The 25643-nt window shown below is 38.3% G+C and overlaps 1 protein-coding gene across 6 annotated transcripts in view; it reads left to right on the forward strand.

Moving 5' to 3' along the window:
- Positions 1-25643, forward strand: part of CYFIP1 (cytoplasmic FMR1 interacting protein 1) — an 86561-nt gene that overhangs the window by 28349 nt on the left and 32569 nt on the right. For 4 of the 6 annotated variants that reach the window (XM_087758537.1, XM_087758535.1, XM_087758536.1 and 1 more), the window contains exons 5-22: positions 1082-1183; positions 2425-2606; positions 3994-4090; positions 4230-4358; positions 5652-5756; positions 5931-6022; positions 7288-7405; positions 8123-8245; positions 10708-10833; positions 11120-11286; positions 12668-12815; positions 14699-14852; positions 16074-16230; positions 16767-16863; positions 17218-17294; positions 17388-17496; positions 18070-18189; positions 19929-20128. In XM_087758537.1, coding sequence (XP_087614663.1) covers positions 1082-1183; positions 2425-2606; positions 3994-4090; positions 4230-4358; positions 5652-5756; positions 5931-6022; positions 7288-7405; positions 8123-8245; positions 10708-10833; positions 11120-11286; positions 12668-12815; positions 14699-14852; positions 16074-16230; positions 16767-16863; positions 17218-17294; positions 17388-17496; positions 18070-18189; positions 19929-20128 — 2303 coding nt within the window. Of the gene's footprint in view, positions 1-1081; positions 1184-2424; positions 2607-3993; positions 4091-4229; positions 4359-5651; positions 5757-5930; positions 6023-7287; positions 7406-8122; positions 8246-10707; positions 10834-11119; positions 11287-12667; positions 12816-14248; positions 14397-14698; positions 14853-16073; positions 16231-16766; positions 16864-17217; positions 17295-17387; positions 17497-18069; positions 18190-19928; positions 20129-25643 lie in introns of those variants that run through there. The other 2 variants (XM_087758540.1, XM_087758541.1) reach the window with 2 other exon arrangements.

Here is a 25643-nt window from a genome sequence, read left to right on the forward strand (position 1 = left end):
GGATGAAAATTAAACAGTCATTCATCATGTGAACTTCTGTCTTGTTTTGGTCTGGAGTTGCACGGATGTAGCTTTATCAAGGAGCTATGAAATGTAGTCTGATTTGACTCCCGAACAGGCAAGCTGGGCATGCCGTAGTGTCTTTTAGCACTTGGGGACCAGTTGGTATCTCTCTCTCTCTCATTAATAAGGGAGCTATATCAGTACCTCATGGGTTTTGTGTTAATCTTACTGATTGGTTCAAAAGTAGTATAGGGGTATTGTGCTCTAGAAGGAGAATCTTTGGTTGTCAGATCTGTTTGAGGTAAAAATTTAATTAATTTCATTCAGAAGAATGGAACCCCCCCCAGCTTAATACTTAAGTTCAGAACAGGTTTAACAGGTGGCATAGTATGTAATAATTACAATTCAGATTAAGCATTTAAGTTTCTAGACATCCTAGGTAGTAATTTTCTGAATGTCAGAGCTACGGAGTGTTTTATTGATCTGTATGTGAATTTAAACCCTGTGAATAGATGAGAAGTCCATAGGCAGCCTCAAGTGTCTGGGAATGGTTGTACAGAGGTGGGGTGGGAAGAATATTAAGATGCATCAGAAAACTGAACAAAATTATAACCACGAGCTGACACCTGCCTGCTTTGTAAGGAATTTGTAATGCAATTATTTTTGTATTGAACTGCAAGGAACGCTTATCCTGTGGTTTAAATATTTAGAGTGGAAATCAGGTAATCTGTTTTAATTTCTAGTTTTGGCCCTATTTTAGTGCATGACTTTCAGCAAGTAGCTTAATAACGTGGAAAGAATATTGTCCTAACCATACAGAGGTGTTTGAAAACTAAATTATTTGCTGTGAGGTAATAGAGAGAAAAATCTTACATTGATTATTTATTTATTTATTTATTTAAACACACATAGCTAATCTTCGAAGACTAGCATAAAATTACCAAAACCAGCAATTTATGCCTTAAGTTTGTCTCTTTAGGATGATAATACATTTTCTCAAGTTGTCATTGGGGATCTTAGTTTTTGAGGCTTTATCAGGAAAAGTTCCAAGTGTAATGATGTCTTTAATTGTCCTCAGGTCAAGTGCAACGAGCAGCCTAACAGAGTAGAAATTTATGAGAAAACTGTGGAAGTTCTGGAGCCAGAAGTCACAAAACTGATGAATTTTATGTATTTTCAGGTAAAAGGAATGGAAACAAAATTTGTCAGTAGGCTTGTATTTTTATATTCCTATTTTGTATGCTTGATATTGTGTGCTCAGATACTGAACCTAGACATTATACTTTGAAAAAAAACCCTCGTATTGTCTTACAGAAGGGCAGAATTTCTAATGCCTATCTTAAAAACTCCAGGTCATCTCCGTTAAGACTTTCAGCATAAAATCGAAGGTAATTGCATATGATCTCTATGTAGCACATGGGGACAGTTCTGGCACTTTAGGAAGAAAGGAAATAAAATATGTTTCACGTGTACACATAAAAGCTTCTCGGAACAGAAGCCATTTGTTGGGGGGGGTGAGGGATCCACAAGTCTGCACACCAGAGCAGCAGGTGCAACTTTGCTACGGAAATTTGTAATTGAGGCAAGCTAACCCAGTTGCTGTGACCTGCCAGCCACCCGAGCTACATGGGCACTGGAGAATAGCAGTCTGTCTCGCTTTCTCCTCCCGTGCTGGCAGCTTGCCATTTGGTTCAATGGACTGAGGATGTTTCCAGGCATTATTCTGAGGGAGCCAGAGCAGCTAGAGCCCACGAGCCCCAGAGCACACAGGAAGAGGAGACAGAATGAAATGTAATATTTCCTGTCCTCTTCCCCAACTGGCGGATCTTACTGACTACAAACAGTCTCCTTTTGTTTAAGGAGATTAGTGCTGTAAACACGGAACAGACTCCTCTTTACATTCGAAGTTGCTGTCTTTTTTGTACTTGTAATCTCCATCTCAAATGGCCCTGAGGTACTCTTGGAAATAAGCCCTCAAATAAACATGTGGCAGGATGATTTCGCGAGTTGGCACGTACTGCTATTAATCAGTGTGCTATGTGTTTTTTTGTTTGTTTTAAAAGAATATACCTATAATCTGCCTTTTACTGCATATACGCTTTCTCTCTAAAGAAGATGAAATGACTTGTTTCAAAGGGATTTTAAACTTTTGTGACTCTAATCTGCAAAGAAGAACCTTGCCCTTTGTGCCAGGCAAGCTCTGTGGCAAAAATCACTGGTGACACTTGTAGCACGCAGCAGGTACACAGAGGTGGAGCTGGAAAGTCTGTGCTGATGCCGTGTTAGCCTTGCATGCTGTAAATGTTTTTCTGCTTCAGTGGTGCTTTTCATTGGACCAGCTCCAGTTACATGATGAAATTTTTTTCCTGGAAGCGTCATGGCTTTTACTCCCTGTTTCTTCTCTTTTTTTTTCCCCATTAGAGAAATGCAATTGAACGATTTTGTGGGGAGGTGAGACGCTTGTGCCATGCAGAGAGGAGGAAGGACTTTGTGTCTGAAGCATATCTGATCACGCTGGGCAAATTCATCAACATGTTTGCAGTATTGGATGAGCTGAAAAATATGAAGTGCAGCGTGAAGAACGACCATTCAGCGTACAAGCGGTAAGTGGCAAGGAGCAACAGGGCCCGGGTTTCTGCTGCCAGGGTGCAGGCCTCCCACGAGATGGCAGCAGCTGCTCTTTTTCTGGCAACTTTCTCTTCAAAAGTAGTCGGGTCAGGTGTGGGACAGATTACCTTGGAACTAGGGATGCATTGACTGCAGTTAGGCAGTTGAGTAAATCTGTTTTCTTTATGCTGTTCTTCCAGGAGCAAAAGGTTCTTCTGCCTTTTAATACCAAGCTGTCAAATCCTTCTGTCTTTGTGTATGCTAAACGTAATGAATATGCTTTGCTCAATAAAGATTTTCTTTTTAAGTTTGAGAGGAAACTGGCTTTCTGATCGCTTATGCCATTTCTGTTCTGTTCTATCCTATCCTATTCTATTTTTGGCATCCACTTTTGACATTTGTAGGTGAGAGTTGTTACGCTTGTTATTAAGATATTTCAGCTTGGCCGTTCATGGTCATTGTGACTGCAGGTGTAGCAGGGAGGGCAGGAGAGTGGGATACCAGTGGCCAAGTTTTGTGCTTGAGCTGCCAGATGGTATCGGGTATCTTCTGTTGAACATGGTGGTCGGAGCAGCAGGGGAAGACAGTCTTTATGCCAGCTGTTACATCTGTGGTCTTTCATAAAGAAAACCATTCAGGCAACGCCTAGCCAATTTTATCTATGCGGCTTCCGCTTACATGAGATTTAATTTCTACCTCTACCAGTAGTTGCCTTTTGTAGTTCTTCTTGTGCCTGAAGACCTCTTAAACTTACTTGGTTTGCATTTTTTTTTCTTTGGAGGCGTGCTTCTGGAGGACAAACTGTTTTCTGGAAGGCTGACTTTTCCTGCGTTTTTGTGTGGCTTGGGTTTATAGCGCCACTGCTGCCCCCATCAGTTGAGGGATCTACCTAATGGGTTTTGGGTTGGATTGGGTCTTTTAACTAGGGTGCAGTGGGGAATTTGGGATTGGAAAACAGTTCATCTGGGATAAATTAAGTCCATATCTCTTTTATAGTGAACTTTCACCTTTCTTTTCAACTATTTTCCTAAAAAGCCTTCGCTTTATCTTTCATGAAACAGGCTTTTGGCACAGATTTGTTGAGTCCATAGCCTGTGTTTGGATAACTCACTTTTATAAAACTGTGGCAAAAAAGTACTGGCTCTGTCTGCCAAGTTCTCTTTCTGCTTGATTCAGGAGTTTGGAGGTGGGAGATGCTCTGGGGTTGACAATCCTGTACGAGCAGTGAATGATACACCATTGTACTGGCAGTTAAAGATGGGCTGACAACTTACAGTTCCCCTGGTAGATTTGGGGACGAGTGTGTTCCTATTGAGAGGGGACGGATTTGGTTACAAGCAGTCCTGCTGAAGGGAAATACTGTTTTTTCTTCTGTTTTCAAAGAGCTGCTCAGTTCCTGCGGAAAATGGCAGATCCTCAGTCCATTCAAGAATCCCAGAACCTCTCCATGTTCCTTGCCAACCACAACAAGATAACACAAGTAAGCTTTAATTGTCTTTTTGCAAAATACCTGATGCTTTACAAAGCTATTAAAATAAAACTCTTCCAGTTTGGTAGTAACTGTTGTTCCTCAGGGAGTATAACTAGTTGATTAATATCCTTTTCTTCTTTTTTTCCAGTCTTTGCAGCAGCAGTTGGAGGTGATTGTTGGCTATGAAGAACTGCTTGCAGATATTGTAAATTTGTGTGTGGACTACTATGAGAACAAAATGTATCTAACGCCCAGTGAGAAACATATGCTTTTGAAAGTAAGTTTCTTTCTGGTACAAAATTAAAAAAGAATTGTTCGGGCAGGTCACAGACATCTGGGTTTTGTTTTGCCTTTTTTTTTTTTTTTTTTTTTTTTAAATGAACCAGATTAACCAAATAACTAAAATTATTCCTTTTTCTTTTTTTTTTTCTCTCCATTGTATTTTTATTATATGGCATGCCAAATCTGTTTAGAAAGTTTCTAATCCATTTTTGTTTTTCATAAATTGAAGTTGACCCAACTGAACTGCAGCCTTGCTAGGAAACCAGTTCTATGGAATTGTGTTTCTATGAAGAATGGCAACAGAAAGGAACTACTGCATTTCATTTTTAGATATGTGCAAGTTTGTATAAAAAACTTCTGGAGGTGAGGCTGTGTATCAGAGATTTCAGGGAACAAGTAGCTTACAATTAGGGTTAGTAAGTAGGTAAGTTTAGTTAGCTGGAATATGTACATGTAATAAGAGAGTGCTGGGCAATATGAAGTGTGGTTGATCTTACCAGCTGCATATTTTGCAGTGGAAGAAAAGGTACAGAGTAAGAATTGAAAGTTTGCCTCATGACAAATATTTTGAGTCACTCCAGTGTTTAACTTCTGAAGAGCTCTGTTTATTAGGACCAAATAGAAGCATCCTGAAACAATACATGAACTCTAGAACATTTGTGTTCTGTCTGCAGGGGTGTCCAACCTGTCTTTCATATGTAGGCCTTTTGTTCCATAAATGAGTGCTTATAACACATTAAGTGGCTGATGTTCAGCTCCTGCTATTGTAAACACTGAATTATAACTTTATGTTCATGAATAACTTGGACAAAATGTAGTTAGATTTTTTTTTGATTCTTCTGAACTGTTGTGTGTATAATTCAGAGATACGCTGAAAGCCATAAAAAGCAATAGCTCAGAGATGTTAGATTTAAATTCTGTTACAGATCAGTTTGCACATACTGAATTTTAATAAAATGGAAGTGAAGAAAAAAACCTGTCTAAAAATAGCCAGACTCTAGTTTCAGTGAGATTTTTTTGTATGCTAAACCTTTATACAAACAAGTAGTGTCTTTTAAGGATAACTGATCAGGCTAAAGTTAATGTAAAAACTACTAATATACATATAATAAAAATACTACAGAAATGTATGTATTTGAAAATATATTCTGTTTGAAGGAGGGTGGGTGTTTCAGGGATGTGTTTTTTAAAATACTACTTTTTTTTTTAATGGTATGAAGAATGGTCTTACTGCAGGTTTTTACCTCTGAGGTCCTTTTGCGGAGAGGTTTAATTTTTTCTTTCTCAGGTTATGGGCTTTGGATTGTACCTGATGGATGGAAGTGTCAGTAACATCTATAAGCTGGATGCAAAGAAAAGGATAAATTTAACCAAGATAGACAAGTTCTTTAAGGTTGGTTAAGATGTGGTCTTAACATGTGATTTTAAAGATAATTCCCCTTGCATTTTAAATATAATTAAATAGAATAAAGATCACTTTGGGCTATAATATGGATAAATAATGGTTTCCTTTCACTAAGATTTGTGTTTAATAATTTATCTAATCTGATTTATTCCCTGTGTACAGCAGTTGCAGGTTGTCCCACTGTTTGGTGACATGCAGATTGAACTTGCACGATACATTAAGACCAGTGCCCATTACGAGGAAAATAAATCCAGGTAAGGAGGAGAAGGAAACAAAGAGGGGAGCATCTGGGCTGGGGAAAGTCAGACCCTTGGAGTATATTTTCATAATCATCCGTTAGTCCGTGGGTCTGTGGTAATTACTTTAATAGGATTTTCACTTTGGTCTACTTTTTGGTGTGGGTATTTCACTATTAATGTACTTCATGTAATAGATACAACTGAAGAAACAAGTTGTTTAAAGACCTTTCTATGCTGCTGAGCTCATTCTTGCATCTGTGACATTTCTTATCACCTGGATTGGAGGAAATGAATTTTATCTTACACTAATTTCATTTTTATTTTTTCCTTTAAATATGAAACTTTCTTTAAAAGAAATGAAGGATTTTACTAAGCAAGGTGAGCAGTAGTAGTGCATGGGTAAATAGGCATGTGTATATTGTATATGGAGCAGCAACTTAGCTTGTCTCCCGCCTCTTTTTTTTTTTTTTTTTTTTTTGGCTAGGTGTGCAGCACAGCAAAATGGTTGGAAAATGCAGCCAGTTTTTACAGAAATGGTTCCATGATTTATGGTTATTGCTTGGTTTTAGTGAACGTTTCCATGCTCTTCCAAGACCTTCCCTCCGTGCAGTTACATGAATTTAGAATGTAGTGCTTTGCATTTTAATTCCTGCAGAAAAAACCACATAACCTGCATGTAATTGCTAAGAGAAAATCAACAGCAGTGGGCCTACTGAGCTACTAAAAATATGAGGTTAATTAACATGACATTCTTGGTAGCATGTCTTTTGTGTCCCTCTTGATAACATGTTGATAGTATTCAATAATGCCTTTTTTTTATAGCTGGGAACATACTGTAGGCTCTTCATAGTTAAACAAGAATAATGAAAAACAATGTGAAGGTAGCTAGATGTATCTTGCAGCCTATACCTATACTTCTGCCCTGCCTTTCAATACTTTTCGGTCCTGTCCCTAAGTGTATGCTCCTGAAGAGAGATGCCAGTTTGTATTTCATAGCAGCAGCCTTTTAAAAAAATAAAGAAAAGAAAAAAGTTGGCTTTTTTTTTTTTTTTTTTTTAAGACTTGGAAGAAGTGCTGTTTGAACTCCAGAAGGTCAATCCATCATTAACGGATTGTGCAGGGTCAGAGGTAGAGGTGTGAGGAGAGGAAAGGCCTCAAATAGAGGAGAAGGAAGATTTTTTTTTTAGAAGTCATGCATTGTGGTTCTTTCTTTGCAGTATCAGTTGTACTGTTTATTGCCTAAACTGATTTAGGTGGGGTTGTTTTGTCGCCTGAAACAGATGGACGTGCACGTCTTCCAGCAGCAGTCCCCAATACAATATATGTGAGCAGATGATCCAAATCAGAGACGACCATATGCGTTTCATATCAGAACTGGCTCGTTACAGCAACAGCGAGGTGTGTGGGATTAGAGCTATTCATGCAAATTTCACGTCACTGATTAACAGTCTTTGTTAAATATCTGAAGAGCAAGTAAACCTCAGGCTAGGTAAATGACAAAGCTTGATCACCTGTATCAAGAAAAGCTGGCTGCAAGACTAGTGCCCAGTCTCTGCATGATATTTACGCTATTTAAATTTAAAATAATAATGACACATCACACAAACTGCAGTATTCTTCTGCTTTTATATATGTATATGTAGACAGATAGATAGATATCTAGGATATATATCCTAGAACTTTTGGCATGTCTCTTTTGGAATAGGTTGTCTAGCCCTTACTCCAAATGGGTGCTCATAGCAGTTTAAATGAAACTAAAAGTTAAGAGATTAGCTAAAAAAAAAAATACATAAATGCACATGTATACAGACATGTATACATATATAAAACCTGTAACATATATATATATAATATATATAATTATTGTCTTGAATTCATCTGCAACAGTATTTTGGTGATTAGGGATACCAGTGGTTTCTGTCACTTGACCAAAATCTGTGAAGTTTAACAATGTAAGTCTTTGGAAGAAAAAGCTGATATTAATGCAGGTGTTGGTACATGATGCTGTTTTAATGCTTAAGAGAAATCTGTGTGGAAATTTGGCTGTGGATGCTGGATACACCATGTTCTGATGTGAGTTTGGTTTTTTGTTGTTGTTGTTTAATAACGTTGTAGGTGGTGACTGGGTCTGGTCGACAGGAAGCTCAAAAAACAGATGCGGAGTATCGGAAGCTCTTTGATCTCTCTCTCCAAGGCCTGCAGCTTCTCTCCCAGTGGAGTGCACATGTCATGGAAGTGGTACGTTATCTGGGGAATAAAACCAGATGAAAAAGAGGCGGCTTGGTGAGGTTGGACAGGCTTTGCTTTAATGAAATGAGCAATGTGTGTTGTGTTTTGTTCCCTTCATTCCCCTCTTCCTTCACTCCTTTCCTCCTCCTGCTCCAAACCACATTCTCAGAGGAAGGCACATGAAGTTCTCAGAGGCTAGGAGTAATGTTGCTGCTTTGAAGATCCAGTAGCATGTGCAATCTCTTACAGTACATTCAACTTGTTATATTTAATGGATAGGTGGTCACCTGTGACCCTTGACCAGATGTTTTTATGTTGCTCTTGATACGTACGTTTTGTAGACTAAGACTTCATTATTTTCCTCTAAATGTGGCTTAAAATTATATCCTGTTAGAAATATCCATACCAACATGCAGTCACACAGGAGGTGATAGAACAGCTTCAACTGGCTGTGTTTAGACATCATCACTTAGTAAATTGAAGCATGTAAGGTCTTAAACAAAGACAGAAAAATGAATGGAAAGGCTCCCATTGGCTTTAGATTAGGCTTTTGGTCAAAAGGAAGATAAATGCGGGGAAAGGAAAATTTGAGAGGAGATGAAGGAGGGGAAATAAAGAACCTGCAGAGTTCTTTCTCTGTATTTTAATAATTTATTTTAAAAACAGATCCCAGTAGAAAAGTGACTGTTTTTTCCAATAAGAAACTGCTTAAGGCAGAAATTGAAGAGGAGGATGCAGGAGTCCTTTTCATGCTGCAGACGTTTAGATAAAAGCTGCATGTCTTACCTGCACCAAAGCATGTTCTAGGAAGGGTTGAAACAGATGACGTATTGTATGAGAGAAGCCAGACTTGCTCCTCCTCTGCCTCCAATGCCTGAGGGAGCATCGAGCCATTTGCACTGCGGGAATACAGTGCGGTCACAGTGGGCATAGCTAGAGACCCAGTTTTCTTTCTCTTATTTTTACCTGCCTCTTTTAAAAGCCAGTAGATGAGTCATGCTTTTTCCTGTATTATCCTATTCCTATTTAAATCGACAGTGTATTTTATGGTGAAAATCTTGTTCTCCTCCTTCTTAAGAGAGGTTGCTGTCATCTGTTTCTGGCCTCTGCAACTCCCAGACTTGCTCCCTTTATTTCTGTTATTGCAAATTGCTGCATTCAGGCTCTCTCTTCACAGTGACAATTCTTCTAGTTTATTATACCTCTCCAGAAATTATATTTATTATATCTCTGTAGAAAGTCTCTTGTTCTTGGCTCTGTTTTTATCCTCCCAGTTCCAGAACAAACTTTCTCTGAGGACCACAGCAGGTTTTTTTGCCTATTATCACTGCTTTTCTTTGTCTTTCTGATTTGTATGGATTCCCTTAAGTACTTCTTATGTAAGTTTGTGTTCACCTTCTCCCTGTCCTCATACTGAAAATTTATTCTGATCTGGAGTATCCTACTTACTTACCTGTCTTCTGCATTCACTCAGTATCTATGAACCTCGTTATGTGCATCATGTTCAGATAAAAAGTTTCAGCATACATTTGATGTCCAACTTAATACTGTGAATTTAATACCCCCAAAATACTTCATCTTTGTTTAAGAATTTCCCCAGTGTCCTCTCTGTAGCACTTAGCTTGCAGGGTGTGATGCCATTCTTTGCCATAAGTAAATTGGTGCAAATATTAATCCGTGATAGTAGGCAAATTTATATTGCTCTGTAATCTAATGCTTATGCAAAGATAATATCAACCAGAACTTACTATTTGCTGAACTCAAACTGTGAGAAAATTGTGTTTGAACGTGATTAGAATTTTTCACCAGAGGTACCCTGATAGATATTAGATCAGCCTGATACTGCTCAGGAACTTCTTGAGATGTGTTTGCAGTGACCAAAAAGGCAGTATTTAAGAGAAATGCATGCTGTGCAGTTGATATTGTCATAGATAATACAGCTATTTTGACACCTTTAAGCCTAGTAAGCTCCAAAAACTGTTTAGTTTTCCAGTTGTCTTTTAAATTCTAAATGTGAATATTTGGCCAAATTGGAAGCTCCTCTTTTTGTGTGTGGGTGTGATAGAATTTTTTTTTATTTTTATTTTTTTTTTTTTGCTATGCTCTGGTGTCTTTCTGTGTTTCTCCTGCTTGAAGTGGAGAAGAAACTTTTGCCTATGCTAGCATTTGCTCAGTAAAAAATACCCTGAAGTGCATTACCTTCTGTGTGTGAATTGCATTTTTTGAGCTAATACAGGATTGCTGGCTTTCAAGAAGATTTGTTAGGCAAATTATTGTTTGGCATTTCCACTAGATAGTTTCAGAATTGATGCAGGTTTTGAGAATAGTACTAAATGTTATTTTTCAGATATTGTTGAAAACACTGGAATATTTCCTAAAGCATGTTATTTGTGTCCAGCTATGTTTCGTGTTTCTCAGGCCTTTTTTTTTTTGCCATCTTTTTTCTCCCTATTCTGCTGTGTGAACTGCAGTATTCATGGAAGCTGGTACACCCAACTGACAAATATTCTAATAAAGATTGTCCTGACAACGCGGAAGAGTATGAAAGAGCAACAAGATACAATTATACTAGTGAGGAGAAGTTTGCTTTGGTTGAGGTAAGATAAATCTTTTTTTACAGGTATTTTCCAAAGATTAATTCTATACAAAGCAGAACATTCTCTATGAGCATTTTCTATTCCCAGTGCAAAAAGAGAGCATGCCCTGTATTGACTCTGAAAGAGCATGTTTTCCTCCATTCAATCTGTAGGATGAGCACTGGAAAACTGTCCTTTATCTTTTGGAACTTGTTAGTTTCCCTGTTACCCCTTCCTGTATTTAAAAAGGGGGTTTTTGAACAATTATACAAACAAAATAAGAAAAATACACTCTTTTTTTTTTCAGGTGATTGCCATGATCAAAGGTCTTCAGGTGCTGATGGGAAGGATGGAAAGTGTTTTCAATCATGCCATTCGCCATACCATTTATGCAGCTCTTCAAGACTTTGCCCAGGTCACACTGAGAGAGCCATTAAGACAAGCCATTAAAAAGAAGAAAAATGTCATTCAGAGGTAATATTCTTGTTTTCATCTTCTCCTGTATTCTTTCCCCCAAATCTTACTAAATTTGTCCAGCTGTTTGTAAATTCTCACAGCTGTTAAATTTTGCCTCTTTTAAGTCTGTATTCCCCTACTAGTCTGTCTGGTATTCAAGGTTAGCTTGGTCGAATATGTGTTAGAAGGTGAAGTTGTCTGAAGTCTGGAGTCAAAAACGAATGGCTGCCAACATGGCTACAGTAAGAGTCCAGGCTCTCTTGAGCCACTTAGGGCTACCACAGGAAGTCTTGTCTTGCCTGTAGTTTATTTTTATTTTAAGGAAAGATAAGTACTGTAATACTGAAGGCAAGACTATTATTTTTATTTTGAAGAAAGGTGTTACTATCCACCTTCCTTATGATTCCAGTGTTTCCTCCCCTTATGTCTCATGTCTTATCTCTGCCCTCTTACCATCCTGCCTTCTTTCTTAGATTCTGCTGCTTTTGGCTTATTAGCCTTACACTTCTCTTCCAAGTGCTCTGTCTGCCCACACTGATTGGTGGCGTTTCCCGACCTTATTTTTTTGTCCCTAATGAGTTGCTTTTAATCTGGACTCGTTACCGTTTGTTTACTCCCCCGTTTCATTGCAAAGCTCTTAGAGGTGAAAGTCTTTGGCTAATTAGGCTATTGCTAAATGCTCTTACTGCCACAAAAATACCATCATAAGCTAAAAATAAACAAATTACTCCAAATTACCAAGTTTGCAGGGAGAGTCTCTTTGTCCCAGGGACTTTAATGAAGTAGGGAACTGTTACTTCATACCTGCTTGGATCTGGGAGGTGACATTTGCTTGATCATTCAGCATGCCACAGGATATGGCAGGCTGTGTTTCTGACAAGTATCTGAAATCCAGTTCAGTATTTGGAGTTAGAAGTATGAGGTTGTTTGTGAGCTGAATTCTGGAGTTCTGCTGGAAACAGGAATTCTACTGTTTCTTCTAATTTCAAGCCTGAATTGTCTCTCTTTAGTTTGGTTAATAATCTGCTTTGGTTTGATTGAATAATCTGCTGTTTGTGGTTTAGGAGAACAAAATGGCTTGATGTGCTTAATAAGGATCCCAGAGGTGAATTCTTGACAAGTGACTTTGGTGAACCAGTTTGCAGGGGTCAGCTTTCTTCTGACAGAGGAGAAGGGCTCTGGACTATCCGTTTTGATAAACAGCATGGAGCAATTGTTTCATAGATGTGGCAGTCTTGAAGTTGTTGGCAAAATTGTTTGCAGTTGCTCTGAGTTAACCTGAGCTCCCGAATGCTGTTGCAAAGCTTCTGTGCTTGTGGAAAAGTGCTTAAAAAAGTAAAATGATCTCCTCAATGTGCTTGTATGCATGCTGGTCTGAAGTAGTGTGAATTGTGTTCAGTGTTTTGCAGGCCATCAGAAAGACAGTCTGTGACTGGGAAGCTGGTCACGAGCCATTCAATGACCCAGCTCTAAGGGGAGAGAAGGACCCCAAAAGTGGTTTTGACATCAAGGTCCCAAGGCGTGCAGTGGGACCCTCCAGCACTCAGGTATTTTCCTGTCTGGTGGTTGTGATATCTGTCAGCAATTATTGCATGAAATGTTTTCTCTCTGGCCTGAACTATTTAAAAATTGCAGGGTCTTTTTTTATTTTTTTTTTTTAATGTTCAAAATCTACTCTCATTAGTTTTATCTTTACAAAATTATATATACTTAACCAAAATCCTCTGTCTGGGTTGCTGTCTCTTTCTATTCTGATGCATAATATTTCCAAGTGTTCAATCTCTTTAATTTGACTTACTGTGAAGAAATATTTTCTCATTGAGCTCCTAATATTATTTAAATAATATTTTTGAACTATTTGAATTACTTCTTGACTAACTCCCATCTTTGGTATGGCCAGTGGAATTTTTTTTTGTTTTGTTTTTGTTAAATCCCATTATTCAATAGATGTCTGTGTAGTTTTAAAATATGTTTAAAATACAAATGATTGCCTGTAAAATATGGGAGAGTATTTGACTTTTGACAAGATCCCTCTTACTGTTCAGTAATGAATGATAAAACTGCTCCCTAAAATCTATTTGATCTGCTGCTGCTGCTAAAACAAGAGGTATTTCAAGTGTGTTTTCTGTGATAGTCATGGAAATCCCATACCTAGGTGCTCGTTCTTGTTACCTCCATATAATTCTCTTTTTCATTTTCTTTGTGCATTTGTTTGGAGAGTGTATGGTCTGGTATTTGTAGCTCATCTGGGAAAATGAGGTACTGAGCACTTGGGGTGAAAAATTGAAGGCAACTGTGGTTTGTAAATAGAATATCTTAATCTGTGGGGAAGAGAGCATGTATGGATAATAATCTTGGGTAACAAAAAAGTTGCTTAAATTGTGCTAAGATGGGTTTAATAAAGATTATGTTTTGGGAATTGGAAAAAAATGGTTTGATTTCTAATTTTCTGGGTGGAAAAAAAATAAATATCACCACCAGTGTGCTTCTCCTGTGCTTGGTATGTTTAAGGGCCTTGTTTCAGTGGCTGCAACAGGCTGTTTAGTGTACATGGTTCTGTCTGCTTTTTCTGCTCTTGGGCTGGCACACGTGTCTGTCTTGGCTGACAGGAGGAAGAGAGGTCAAATATATCAATTTTTAGATAGGTTTTTCTCAGTTTCATGCAGTTCTGAAATGGCTGTGTATGAATTGGTAATACTTGGAAATCTTTGCAAAATCATTTGAGAAAGTAATGGCTCTCTGAGCATCCTCTGAAATGAACAGGAACTTTTCCCTTCGCCTGAGGGAGCATCGGATTGCAGTGATTATTGTGAACGAAGAAACCTTTCTGTATGTCCTCCTCTGCATGCTTACTGTGCTGCTTTTCATTTTTAACAAACTAACACATTTTCTCTGCTTCTGTTTCCCCTTCCTTATTCACCCATGTGTTTTTATTAACGGATTCTCTCTCCCCTGCCTGCCCCTGTCTGTTGGTTTTTAGCTCTACATGGTTCGCACTATGACAGAGTCCTTAAACTCTGCTGAGCTGTTGAAGCAGCTCAAGTCTCTGGGATTGGAAAAGCTATTGCATGTGACACACAAGTTTCTGAGGCAGTCCTACATCTATCCGCCTCTTTTAAACTTTGGTGGTAAGACATTACTTATTACTTTTACTTTTGTGGTGATGTGAACTGTTCCACTGCAAATGGTCTGCTGCTAAGTGTCAGCGGAGGTCCCCTTGGCATGGGTAGGCATTCGTGCTGGTGCGTAGGCTAGTGTTGCATCTGTTCCTCTTGCCTGAAAGGCTTTTACCCACACAGTGCCAGTTTTCGATTTGAAGTGGAGCAGTCGCTTACTGATAGTAATTCTCAGTGTTGCTCAACTAATGTACCATGTGTATTTTCCTTTTTTCCCCCCCTTTCCACCACAATTGTTTCCTTTAATGATACAGCTTTACATGGTGAGAACTATGTTAGAGTCCCTCATTGCTGACAAAAGTGGTTCCAAGAAAACCTTGAGAAGTAGCCTTGAGGGGCCCACCATATTGGACATAGAAAAATTCCATCGCGAGTCTTTCTTCTACACTCATTTGATAAATTTCAGTGGTAAGATACGTAGATGATCAGTGTCCAGCTTAGCATGTCCTAACACCTCTAACACGAACTGGAAAATGTTTCCGATTGCCTAAGCCAACTTACCTTTGGTTTATTTATCAAAACCCTTGGTCTGTCCAAACTTTTTCTGAGATGTGGTATTCAGTATTGTGGTGGGATTTTTATTTTGACTTGGTATACATTTGTTTATAATGCGTCAAATTTCATATTGTTACCTCCCTTTTCTATTTTTTTTATGTAAGTATTTATATAAACAAGGGACAGATAAGCCTATACACATTGAAATTTTAAAAAGGAAGTTGTTTTTGTGTTTTGGGTTTTTTGGGGTTTTTCGTTTTGTTTTAAGTACGGAGGAAACAAATTCTCTGTTGTGGTAAATTTGATGTCATTTCACTACTCTTACTATTCAGTTAATTGTAATCGGAAACATGCTGTCCTAAAGAATTCACCTACTGACATTGAATGTATCTAGTCTTTGTCATCGCCATGCTGTGTTGTCTTTCATTTTTGTTTTGCTGCTGGGCTCCTTTACCCTCAGAGAAGGGGGAGCTTGTTAATGTCAGTCATAACGCTACTGGGGAACAGTGCTTCAGAAGGTCTTCAGAAGATCTTAATGTAAAGAGTTCATTCCCATTTTGGTTCTCAAGCTTTCTGCAAAAGGAGGCTTGTGCTGAGTGTTTTCTGGAGAGGTGGGAAGCACACCTCCGTCTTGACAGCGGCCTTAGAAACTTTTTGTTTTAATCTTTCCTTCATGTGTCTGTCTGTCATTCCTGCCCATCTAATCAACAGGAACGTGTGGAGCGATTCAGTCCTCCAGAGGGAGAGATGGTACTGGTGGATCTGGTACAATTTTGTCTCCTTTGCCTGTTGCTTCCCAAGTTCAGTGTATGGCTTTCTCAGCCCCCAACTGAGAAATTAAACTAGAAATCCCCCTTTACTGGTGTACATAGCTTTTCTGTTTAACTGGTAGTCTGGTCCATTTCCACACATTTTTCTGTAATAAGGCACCACTTTGGGGGCCAACGTGAAGTTCAGAACTCTGAAAAAGTCATGGGCTTTACGTTTTGAATTTGGTTTACATAGTTGGCCTATGTATAGCTCTAGTGACTCACACCTGCTTTTCTGTTTGACATTGCATCATCAGAATCACAGTTGTATTGTTCTTAATGTATTTCTATAAGAGGTGTAATTCTTCCGTATTTATTCTGCAAGAAACCCTGCAGCAATGCTGTGATCTGTCCCAGCTGTGGTTCAGGGAATTCTTCTTAGAGCTGACCATGGGCAGAAGAATCCAGTTTCCCATTGAGATGTCCATGCCTTGGATTCTGACAGACCATATTTTGGAGACTAAAGAGGCATCAATGATGGAGTAAGACCTACTTGTGCTCTTCAGCTGAATGATTATTCTTAATGATTGTCACTCCGTATTGTAATGTTACTGCTTTAATTGGTTTTAACAAGCAGTCACTGAGAAGGTATTCTAAACCTTCATACACTTTTCCTCTTACATTTGCTGATTTACAGATTCTCAATTTTTTCTTTTTGAAGTGAATGAAATAAGAAACCCTTCATATAAGTATCATTGCACCAGCCAAATATGTTGTTCCCTGAGTGAGTTCTTACTCCTCAAAGATGTCAAATATAATGCATGGTGGTAAAAGTATAGTTGCATTTTGATGGAAAGCTACCTCTAGAAAACAAGTTTTGGACTGCAAAGTTATCTATACAATTTCTTGAACTAACAAAAAGCTTTCTTAAAGGAGAAGGTGTGATTATTTTTATATAAACTCAAACAAAAAAATAATCCTGTTTGTATGAACAATTACAATATTGACTGGCTTACAACATCTTGACTCATAATTTCTATAGACATGTAACTTTTTTTTTTTATTCTTTTTCATTCAGGTATGTTCTGTATTCTCTGGACCTTTATAATGACAGTGCTCATTATGCACTTACTAAATTTAAGAAGCAGTTCCTCTATGATGAGATTGAGGCAGAGGTAAAGTAATCTTACCTACTGGAGAAACATAGTCTGTGCCTGAATGTGAAAATGATGCTAAAGGCAAAGACCTGTTATAAGAGATTCAGAACAGTTGGAGATAATAAACAAACTGAGAAGAAAGACCAGAAGCTGGATAACTGGTTGGGTGATAACTTTGTGAGGAAACCTGTAGACCTGTGCAAAATGCCTCACGTTAATGCTGAAGACTGAATGTTGTCATCTCTTGTACTGTGAAATTTGGATGCATTAACTTTCTTAATTATGTTTCATAAACAGTGGGAGGTCTTGGATAAGCTCCCCTCTTTTAATTTTAAGTATCTCTAAATGCACAATTTTTTGTTTCCCCCCAAGGTAAACCTATGTTTTGACCAATTTGTCTACAAGCTGGCAGACCAAATCTTTGCGTACTACAAGGCAATGGCTGGCAGGTAGCTATTTTACTAGTGAGAACTTTTATTCATGCATTTGTGCTCTGCTTTGCTGTCTAATATACTTTAAGCATTTTCTTCCTTTCTTAATAGCCTGCTTCTGGATAAACGATTACGTTCAGAATGCAAGAATCAGGGAGCAACCATTCAGTTGCTGCAGTCTAACCGCTATGAGACACTGCTGAAACAGAGACACGTCCAAGTGAGTTAACTCATGCTCTGTTGTGTTCGAGTTGCTTGGCAATTTTCCAATGGTGTTAATTTATGTAGGTATATAAAACTCTTTCTGTGCTTTATGTCCTGCCATCTAAGCGGCATAACTGACATTTGAGAATCAGCTTTTTTGTCATATGAAGGAGTAAATTAAGAAAAAAACCTTAAAAGATCCTGTTTTAACTGCAACAGACATTTGCATTAAGCAAACACAAGCCAAGTGGGAAGGTCACATGTGGTAGCGTTGTCTTTCTAATAATGTCTCTCACCAGTTTTCAATATGTTGTCAACACCATGTTGTGGAAGCATAAAATGCTGATATAAATACTTAGATGTAAATGCAACATGTGGTTTTACTTGGTTTTGTGAGAATTGGGGTGCAAATTGTAATACTTCATTTGTTCATGAATTTATAAATTTTATCCATCTGCTTTGTTTCTGTGTGTTTGGAATGCAAGTTCACCATGTGAGAGTCTGTTAATCTGTGGAGTCTCATAGTCCTTGTACAGTTTGTCTCATAATTTGACTTTCAGTTCAAAACTTCATGGCATTTTTTCTTTAGCTTCTTGGTAGGTCAATAGACCTGAACCGACTAATCACTCAGCGAATTTCAGCAGCCATGTATAGGTCAATGGAACTGGCAATTGGTCGATTTGAAAGTGAGGATTTGACTTCCATTGTGGTGAGTGTTGTGTTGCAGTTTTGCCAGAGCGCTAACACTGAAGTTACGAGTCTAGAGTGCTAGTTCTTTATTATTATTATTATTATTTTTTAAACTTAATTTAATTTTTTTACATTATGTTGTATTTTATTTTTTATCTCCTTTATTTGCATTGAGATTGATAGACATCTAGCACTTTTTTTTTTTCCCCCGTTATAAATCTGTGTTTGTTTTTTAATGGCAGAAGCAAAAAAGTTCTCTCAGGTTTTGCTAGATGTCCTCTAGGTATTCTCTCAGTGAACAGTTGTACAATCACTCCTGAAGGGAGAAAAGGCTGAACGACTAACAGGCAAACTTTTTTTAGCCCAAACCTTAGTTAAATATATACACAAATGGGAAAGAATTTAAGCAGTCTTATTAGAAAAATAACAAAACTTTTCATTCTGGTGTCTTGTTTTCATTTTTCTGTAAGCATGAAATCAGACGATGCTATGGTTGAAGTTTGTCTGGTTTACTAGGTCTAGATTGACAAAACCCCTTAGCAGAGAAGCAGCTTATTCTTGCAAAAGGCATTTTTTTGTAGTGTAGTTATTCACCTGCAGCTACACCATAAATTATACTGGCAAATCCTCTGTTGCCATTGTAGTATATTGTGGACTTCATTGCTTCTGATGTGCTATGATTTTTTTCACCCCATACCTTAACCGGCATCTCTGTTTAAACCGTGCTTTGGCCTGACCTGACGCAGTACCCTGGAGTATGCTGCTGTACGTGCGACTGTGCAAGTCCCAGTCCTGTTGAGACTGAGAATCTTGTTCTTTCCTTGCCCAGAGAAAAATAAACATGCTGCAAGCGAAGGCACCTGTAGAGAAGGCATGTACTAGGGGCTATGAGGAAACAAGGAAAATGAGCATTCTCATGATTTAAATTTTTGTAAATGCCCGCTTTTGTCCATGCATATAGATAAATTGCAGACCAAAACAAAACAGCCCTGTGCCTGGTAGAATCAAAATGAGTTTATTTACCCAGGCAGCTTGGTTTTGTAGCATGACAAAATAATAATAGTTATTTTGTGGAGGAATGAGATCTAACTCGTGACTGTGGAAGGAGAGCATCTGTGCAATATTGAGGTGTTTTTTTGAGTAAGTTTCCGGATTAAAATGCTAACAAATTTTATTTCCAGACAGCATGAATTTGACAAGTAAATATGCAGTCAACAAGAAAAATATGACACATTGAGTTCTGCTGGAATGAAAAAAAATTAAGAGTTGTGCAAGAAAGTTTACTATTAGTCTTTCCATGATAAGTTTCTTACCTGTGAGATTTTGTCATGCAGTTAACTACCTTGATTTCATTTCATTCTTTACTGAAGATAAACGCTGAGGCCATAGAGCTGTGTAGGAGTCTGGCTTTTCATGACTTTTCAGTGCTTGGTGTTATAGCCTTTGAATTAATTAAACGTAGTTTTTCTTTATGTGCAGGGTTTTCTTAGTAGCTAAGTGAACAGAAACTGTTGATGACTTAGGTCATAGGTTCTCTGTCTTTCTTGAGTTACGAAGTGGCAGGGCTAAGGTGTTGTCCCTCCACCATCCTCCTTTTTTTTTCTTTTTTCTTTTTATTTTTTTTTTTTTAATGCAGAATAATTTCTGCTGAAAACTGCTTGGTTTCCTCAGTAAGCAACTGATACTAATAGTTTAACTAATAAGTTTCTCCACTTTATTAGATGCACTGCTCACTTTCTTTCCTCTTGTTTTTTGTAGGAGCTGGATGGCTTGATAGAGATAAACAAAATGACTCACAAGCTCCTGAGTAGATATATGACCTTGGACAGCTTTGATGCCATGTTCAGAGAAGCCAATCACAATGTGTCAGCCCCTTATGGAAGAATCACTCTTCATGTCTTTTGGGAACTCAATTATGATTTCCTTCCAAACTACTGCTACAATGGATCCACTAACAGGTTAGCATGGCAGCTTTTTGTTTGCAGCAGTTTTTCTACCACCCTTCTGCAAGTTCTTTCCTAGCAAATGCTGACAAGTCTGTCTCCATTTAGTGTGTTTTCCACTTCTAATGCTTTAGTTGAAATGAAGCTGCATGAGTCATTTTACTAAGTACTGTCAAATGCATGAAAGCCTGTTATTTGTCCACAATAGAAGTCAAATGTAACTGCAGCATCCAAATTCTGACATTTTAATGACTTAGCTATGATATGCTGAAAAATAAAGTGTGTCCAAAAATACTGCAAAGTGCATATCAGGAAGATACTTTGGTAAACAGGATCCTCAACTGTGAGATGATGGAAATAAAATAATATTCCTGATTCTGCATTAATGTGAAGAAAAGGCTTGTTTACTGGGGAAGGGAAGAGTTCAGTGTTCACTGCAACTACAGTTGCAGCCTTGAAGGAGAGTGAGTAATGGAAATAGAAAGAGAAAGGTAGGATCTAAAGCCTGAAGGAGTGGAAGGCTCAGTGCTTAGGACTGGACTTCCTGCTTGTGTGTTGTTTTTAGGATTTGTGTTACTTTTAGCCTTTACTCAGGTTTTGCTTAAAGCACTGTGAAGTGACAGTAAAATGATATTGAATATTGAGCTGTAGGAAGAGGAGAAAGCCTGTTCTCATCTTTCACTGTCACCTGGGAGAGCTTTCCCTGTCTCACATGTTCCATGATGGTTATGTTGCACTTTAGATCCAAAATCTGTCTGTGTGGGGAGAGAAAGAAAGAAAAAAAAAAAAAAAAAAAAAGAGTGTCTTTTTGTGGTTAAGTTTTAGCCAAGAAACTTCTGTTACATTAATCTGCCTGCACAGGACAATTGAATATATTTCTGAGGAAGCTACTGTGCAGTTGATGTATCTGGAGATCAATATTGGAATATTCAGTGCAATGTATTAAGAATCATATAAGCATAATATTAAAAGAAAATCGTGCTTATATGATTCTTAATCCTTCACCTGTCAGTTTTAATGAAGGACATTCAATAGCTCCTATAACAATTCAGTCCATGTTCGTCCTGGCTATAAGGACTGCCGTACTGCAGATGACAGTGCTTGGGAAGCGAGCGTGGAATGCCAAAGGACACTAGGAAGATCCTGTAGGACTGTTGCTTGTCTGTTTAAAAACGGTATGCACAAATTGAGTTAGGCTGATCCTCAAGCTTGTTGGGTAATTAATTCAGGTAAATTAATTTAAGAGATGATAGAGGGAGCCAGATTTGAGGCAGTATGTGTACCATGTGTCTAATTTCATCACAGAATTGCTTTGATTTCAGTCAAAAACAGCGGTATGGAGAGAATTAATGTGTGTGTTGCACACGCTATACAGTGCCTATTGATATTTTTGCTGGGAGAGGGAACAGGGAGTTTCCAGCCCTTTTATAGTTCTTAAGCACATTCATTATGTCTATTGCTGCCTTGCTGTTAGCATGAACTTTAAATTGATGAGTTCTCTCTGCGTTCAACTGTACAGGTTATTGTGTGAAAATACAGGAGTGTTTAAAGTTAGTGTTTTGGTCAGATTAACTTGTACCCAGTAGCTTTTGAAGCTCTTTTTCCAAGAATGCTTGAACATGATGATTTCAAACATTTGTAAGAGAGTTCAAGGGTTTAGAAACCCTGCAGGTTTGGTTCAAGGGGTAAGGCTATTCACACAAAAGTATTGAAACATGTTGCATGTTTAATTATTTGGGACTTAAGAATTTTTTTATATTGGATAATGTACTAAGATTAAACAGTGAGGCTGCTATTAAAAGATTTAGCAATTTAATAATTGCAGTTGCCAGTTTTCTAAAATTGTCTCATTAGTGCTGGCCAGCTGCACAGCTGTGTCCAGTCTCAGAGTTTGTGGAGATGAAATGGGGAGATGAGTGAGGTGACCTCTGTGGATGGGCATTAGCAGTGACATCCAGGAATGTTTTTAATCTACTTGTTGTCAATCAGGAAAGAAAGAGAACAAACGTTTGAATAATGGCATGAGCATAGGAACTCCAGGTGAGGTCCAAGCCCTCTCTAGTCCAGTGTCCTGGCTCTGGCAGCAGCGATGCGGAGGCCGAGTATGAAAACAAGGGAGGCTGATGGTGATTTTTCTTCCAGGAAATGTGCTGGCCTCTAGCAACGATCAGGTGTTTCTGTAAGACAAAAATGGTGGGATGTTAGTGCATTTCTGGCCCATTACAGGTATTTTTTTCCCCACTGCTTTGTCCAGTCATTTTGTTAAAGCTGTAAGGTTTTGATGTTTATGACGTGCTGTAGTAAGGTGTCTGCAGTGAAGCTGTGTGCGGCACGAAAAACTGTCTCTTTTAATTTGCTCTCAAGCTGTTGCCTGCCAGTTCTTGTACTGAAAGTGACCGTGAACAGCCATTTCCCACTTGTTGTCTTTTCTGTGCTGCTTGGGATTTTTTTTTTAAGAGCCCTCTCTCATGTTGGCCCTCAGTTGCGTGGTTTTTCCAAGCCAAAGGTCTTTCCACACCAGGAATCTTCATCATGCTTATGCTTGCGTCTGTACTTTTTTCATTCCCTTGTATCTTTGTGGAGTTAGGAGGACTAGGGCTGGCCAGAGGATTCAAATGACACAAGGACAACTTCCAGATTTTTGTTCTTTGTTCCTTTTCCCTATCTGTGGTGTTCCTTTTTCTGTCTTATTTTCTTTACTAATTTTAATCTGGTCTTTTCCTTCCATGATAGCATGTTTTGTGTTCAGGGCTAACAGAGGAGCAAGTGTGAGACAGCCTAGACATTTATTTGGATTGAGGATTTTCTGTGCTTTCTTGACACAAATGATACAAGTTTCCTGAGACAGTAGTCAGAGTTGTAGCTCCATCTCCTCTCAACACATTATCTAAATCTGTATTCTCTGCTAAAAATTCAAGTGTATAGCACTCTTCCAAATGCAGTATGACATGTTTCTTCTGAGGATACAGATTTGTCACAGAATGAACAAAAACGCCAGCTTTTTATTTTTCGGTCTTCCTGCCTGCCTCCCCCTTCCTTTTGCGAGCTCTCTTGTCTCTCTTGTACTGCTTTTGAGACTAGTTTTCACAAGAGAACAGCTGTGTCTTCTTGTCTTGCCTATACTCTGTAATAGTCACTGTTCAAAAAAATTTTCAGCCTTTTCAGACACTGCTGGAGCAAACCTGTAAAGCAGCACGGGCAGTGAAAACTACCTAATTTCTGCTGCAAAGAGCCAAATGGTGTAGTTATATAGGCTCATGCAAAGTAGGGGTGACTGTAGGCAAATGCGCCATCAAATTTGACAACAAGCACCTTATCTTCCCCCACCTAAAAAAAAAAAAAAAGTTTTCTTTCTGCCAAAATGAAAGGTGATAGCAATGGAGTGGTGGATATCTGTTACTCTTTCATGCTCTGTTTTGTCTGCTGTTTCCTCACGCTTCAGTTTGTAGCCCCCTGTTCTCTCTATCTTGACATTCATGTTCAAGAAGGGTGAGTTATATCTAGCATTCACTAAGAGAGGAGGTGTAGGGCTACCCATAGATCTGGTAGACAGGCCAAGCTAATTTGAGAAGGCTGGAAGTTAAAAGTGTTCATACCAGTTAGCCAGGCAAGTGCAGAGGGACACTTTCTGTATGAGCAGGGAGGGAGGATTGTGATACCTTATTACTTCTGAGGTGAAGCTCAGAAAGTTTATGCATAAGATTGTCTGATCTGGTGCCTGCAGTAGCAAGGCAGCAGGCTCGTTGACCGAAGTGGTCTCTTTCAGATTTCTCCTTATTTTCTTAAATAGATTACGGTAGTTAGAATCATAGAATCATTTAGGTTAGTTTGTAAAGTGCTTACTGTGAACTCCTTCCTGGTAGGTATCACAGAAACACTGATATAAAATGATTTGATCCCTAAAATACTTACTTTGGGGCTCATGTTGTCCTTTAGCAAACACTGTTGCAAAGCTTTGGTAAGCCAGCAAGCTTTTCATCTGCTTAATCTACTTTGAGTGCTTACAACTTGCGTTGATTAAAATGGATAAATTGCTGTGAGATCATCAACACTGATTAAAAATGAAAAGAACTGATTATCTTGGAGTATGCCAAAACCTGCATCCAGCAGCATCCAAGGGAAAGTAAAAATTTGCCTAGCTTTAGCATTGATATTCAAACATCTTCAGTCCTTCAAAGAGATGTTTCTGTTTCTTGGAGGAGGAGCAGGAGAAGACAAACAGCAGGATGTCAGAAAGAAAACACACACACACACATTGAAGAATAGCAGATGATGCTGAACTGTAAAGGTTTCTATATAGCCCTTAATCTGGAGAGAAGAAATCTATAATATTTATCTGAATGATATGTTGGGATTAGTCACATACCTCCTAGAAGGATGCATTCTCTTTTCGCTGTTGTATCCTCAGTACTTAGCCGTAGCCCCACCGTAAGATACAAAGTGACTGTATCTCTTGCTCCTACTTCCTTTTCTTAACCTCTTTCTTCCTTTGTTGGCATATTTCCCCCCACGCCCCTCAAGAAGGTATAAAATGGGTGCTTGCTTCAAGTCTTTAAAAAACCTTTAAGGTTATTTTGCTACTATTCTAAAACATTAGAGATGGAGAAGCCCTCAAGAATGTAGACAGCACTGGGGAACACACAAGAGTTGCTTGTGTTTGTACACAGCGAGTGAAACTTAGAGACTGTGTCTCAGAAGTATTTCTCTGGTATTTGATTTCTGAGGCTGTGATTTCTTCTCAGTCCCAATACAGTCTGACTGGTTAGCTTCCACTAATGACACTGTAGTTCAAACATATTCATAACATCTTTTTGAAAAGAGAAAGAATAATAGTTACAGCTTCCCAAGTCATGGGATGCACCCACATTTATGCTCTGAAACACTCTCTTCCTTGTGAGGGTTTTAATTTAATCAGCTCTTGCCCAATATGTCTGCATGCTGAAACCCAGTCTTATCTCAAATGACATGGTATCTCTCTTGATTTCTTTCATTTTGGAGATTTCCTTAGGGCTTGAAAATTGATGTCAGTTTAAAAAGCAATAGGATTTGGAGAGAAAGAAGGGGGAATAGAGTAATCTCTGGGACTGTCATATGTTGCAGATTACTTTGAATTCCATCAAATGTTTACAACATCTCTGGTAAAGTCATTAATGAAGTATCTGTGCAGAGAACAGATTCAAGTAATCTCAAGAGGAAGTTTTCAGTTGCTGTGTAAGTGAGAGAGAAGGGGAAAACTTGTAAACTGAGGAAATGTAAATGTAAGGAGATTTAAATTATATAATATAAAAAATAATACACGTGAGTGATCTTTTTTTCCCTCAAAAGCTCTAAATGCAAGCACTTTCTGGACTTCAGCAAGTACAAGTACTTTTGGAAAGACAGGGCTAAAATACATATGAACAAGTAGCTGAAACTGTGGGTATACCTATTTTTGAACAGGTTAAAAAAATACAGAAAACCTTGCCCTGAAGTTATAGATTCTCACAAGAATGATTCCGATTTACTCAGAAATAAAACACACTGGAAACAA

This window comes from Nipponia nippon, unplaced genomic scaffold, assembly GCF_047370975.1.
Source record: "Nipponia nippon isolate SJK-2023a ecotype South Korea unplaced genomic scaffold, ASM4737097v1 scaffold_2, whole genome shotgun sequence".
Taxonomy (NCBI): Eukaryota; Metazoa; Chordata; class Aves; order Pelecaniformes; family Threskiornithidae; genus Nipponia; species Nipponia nippon.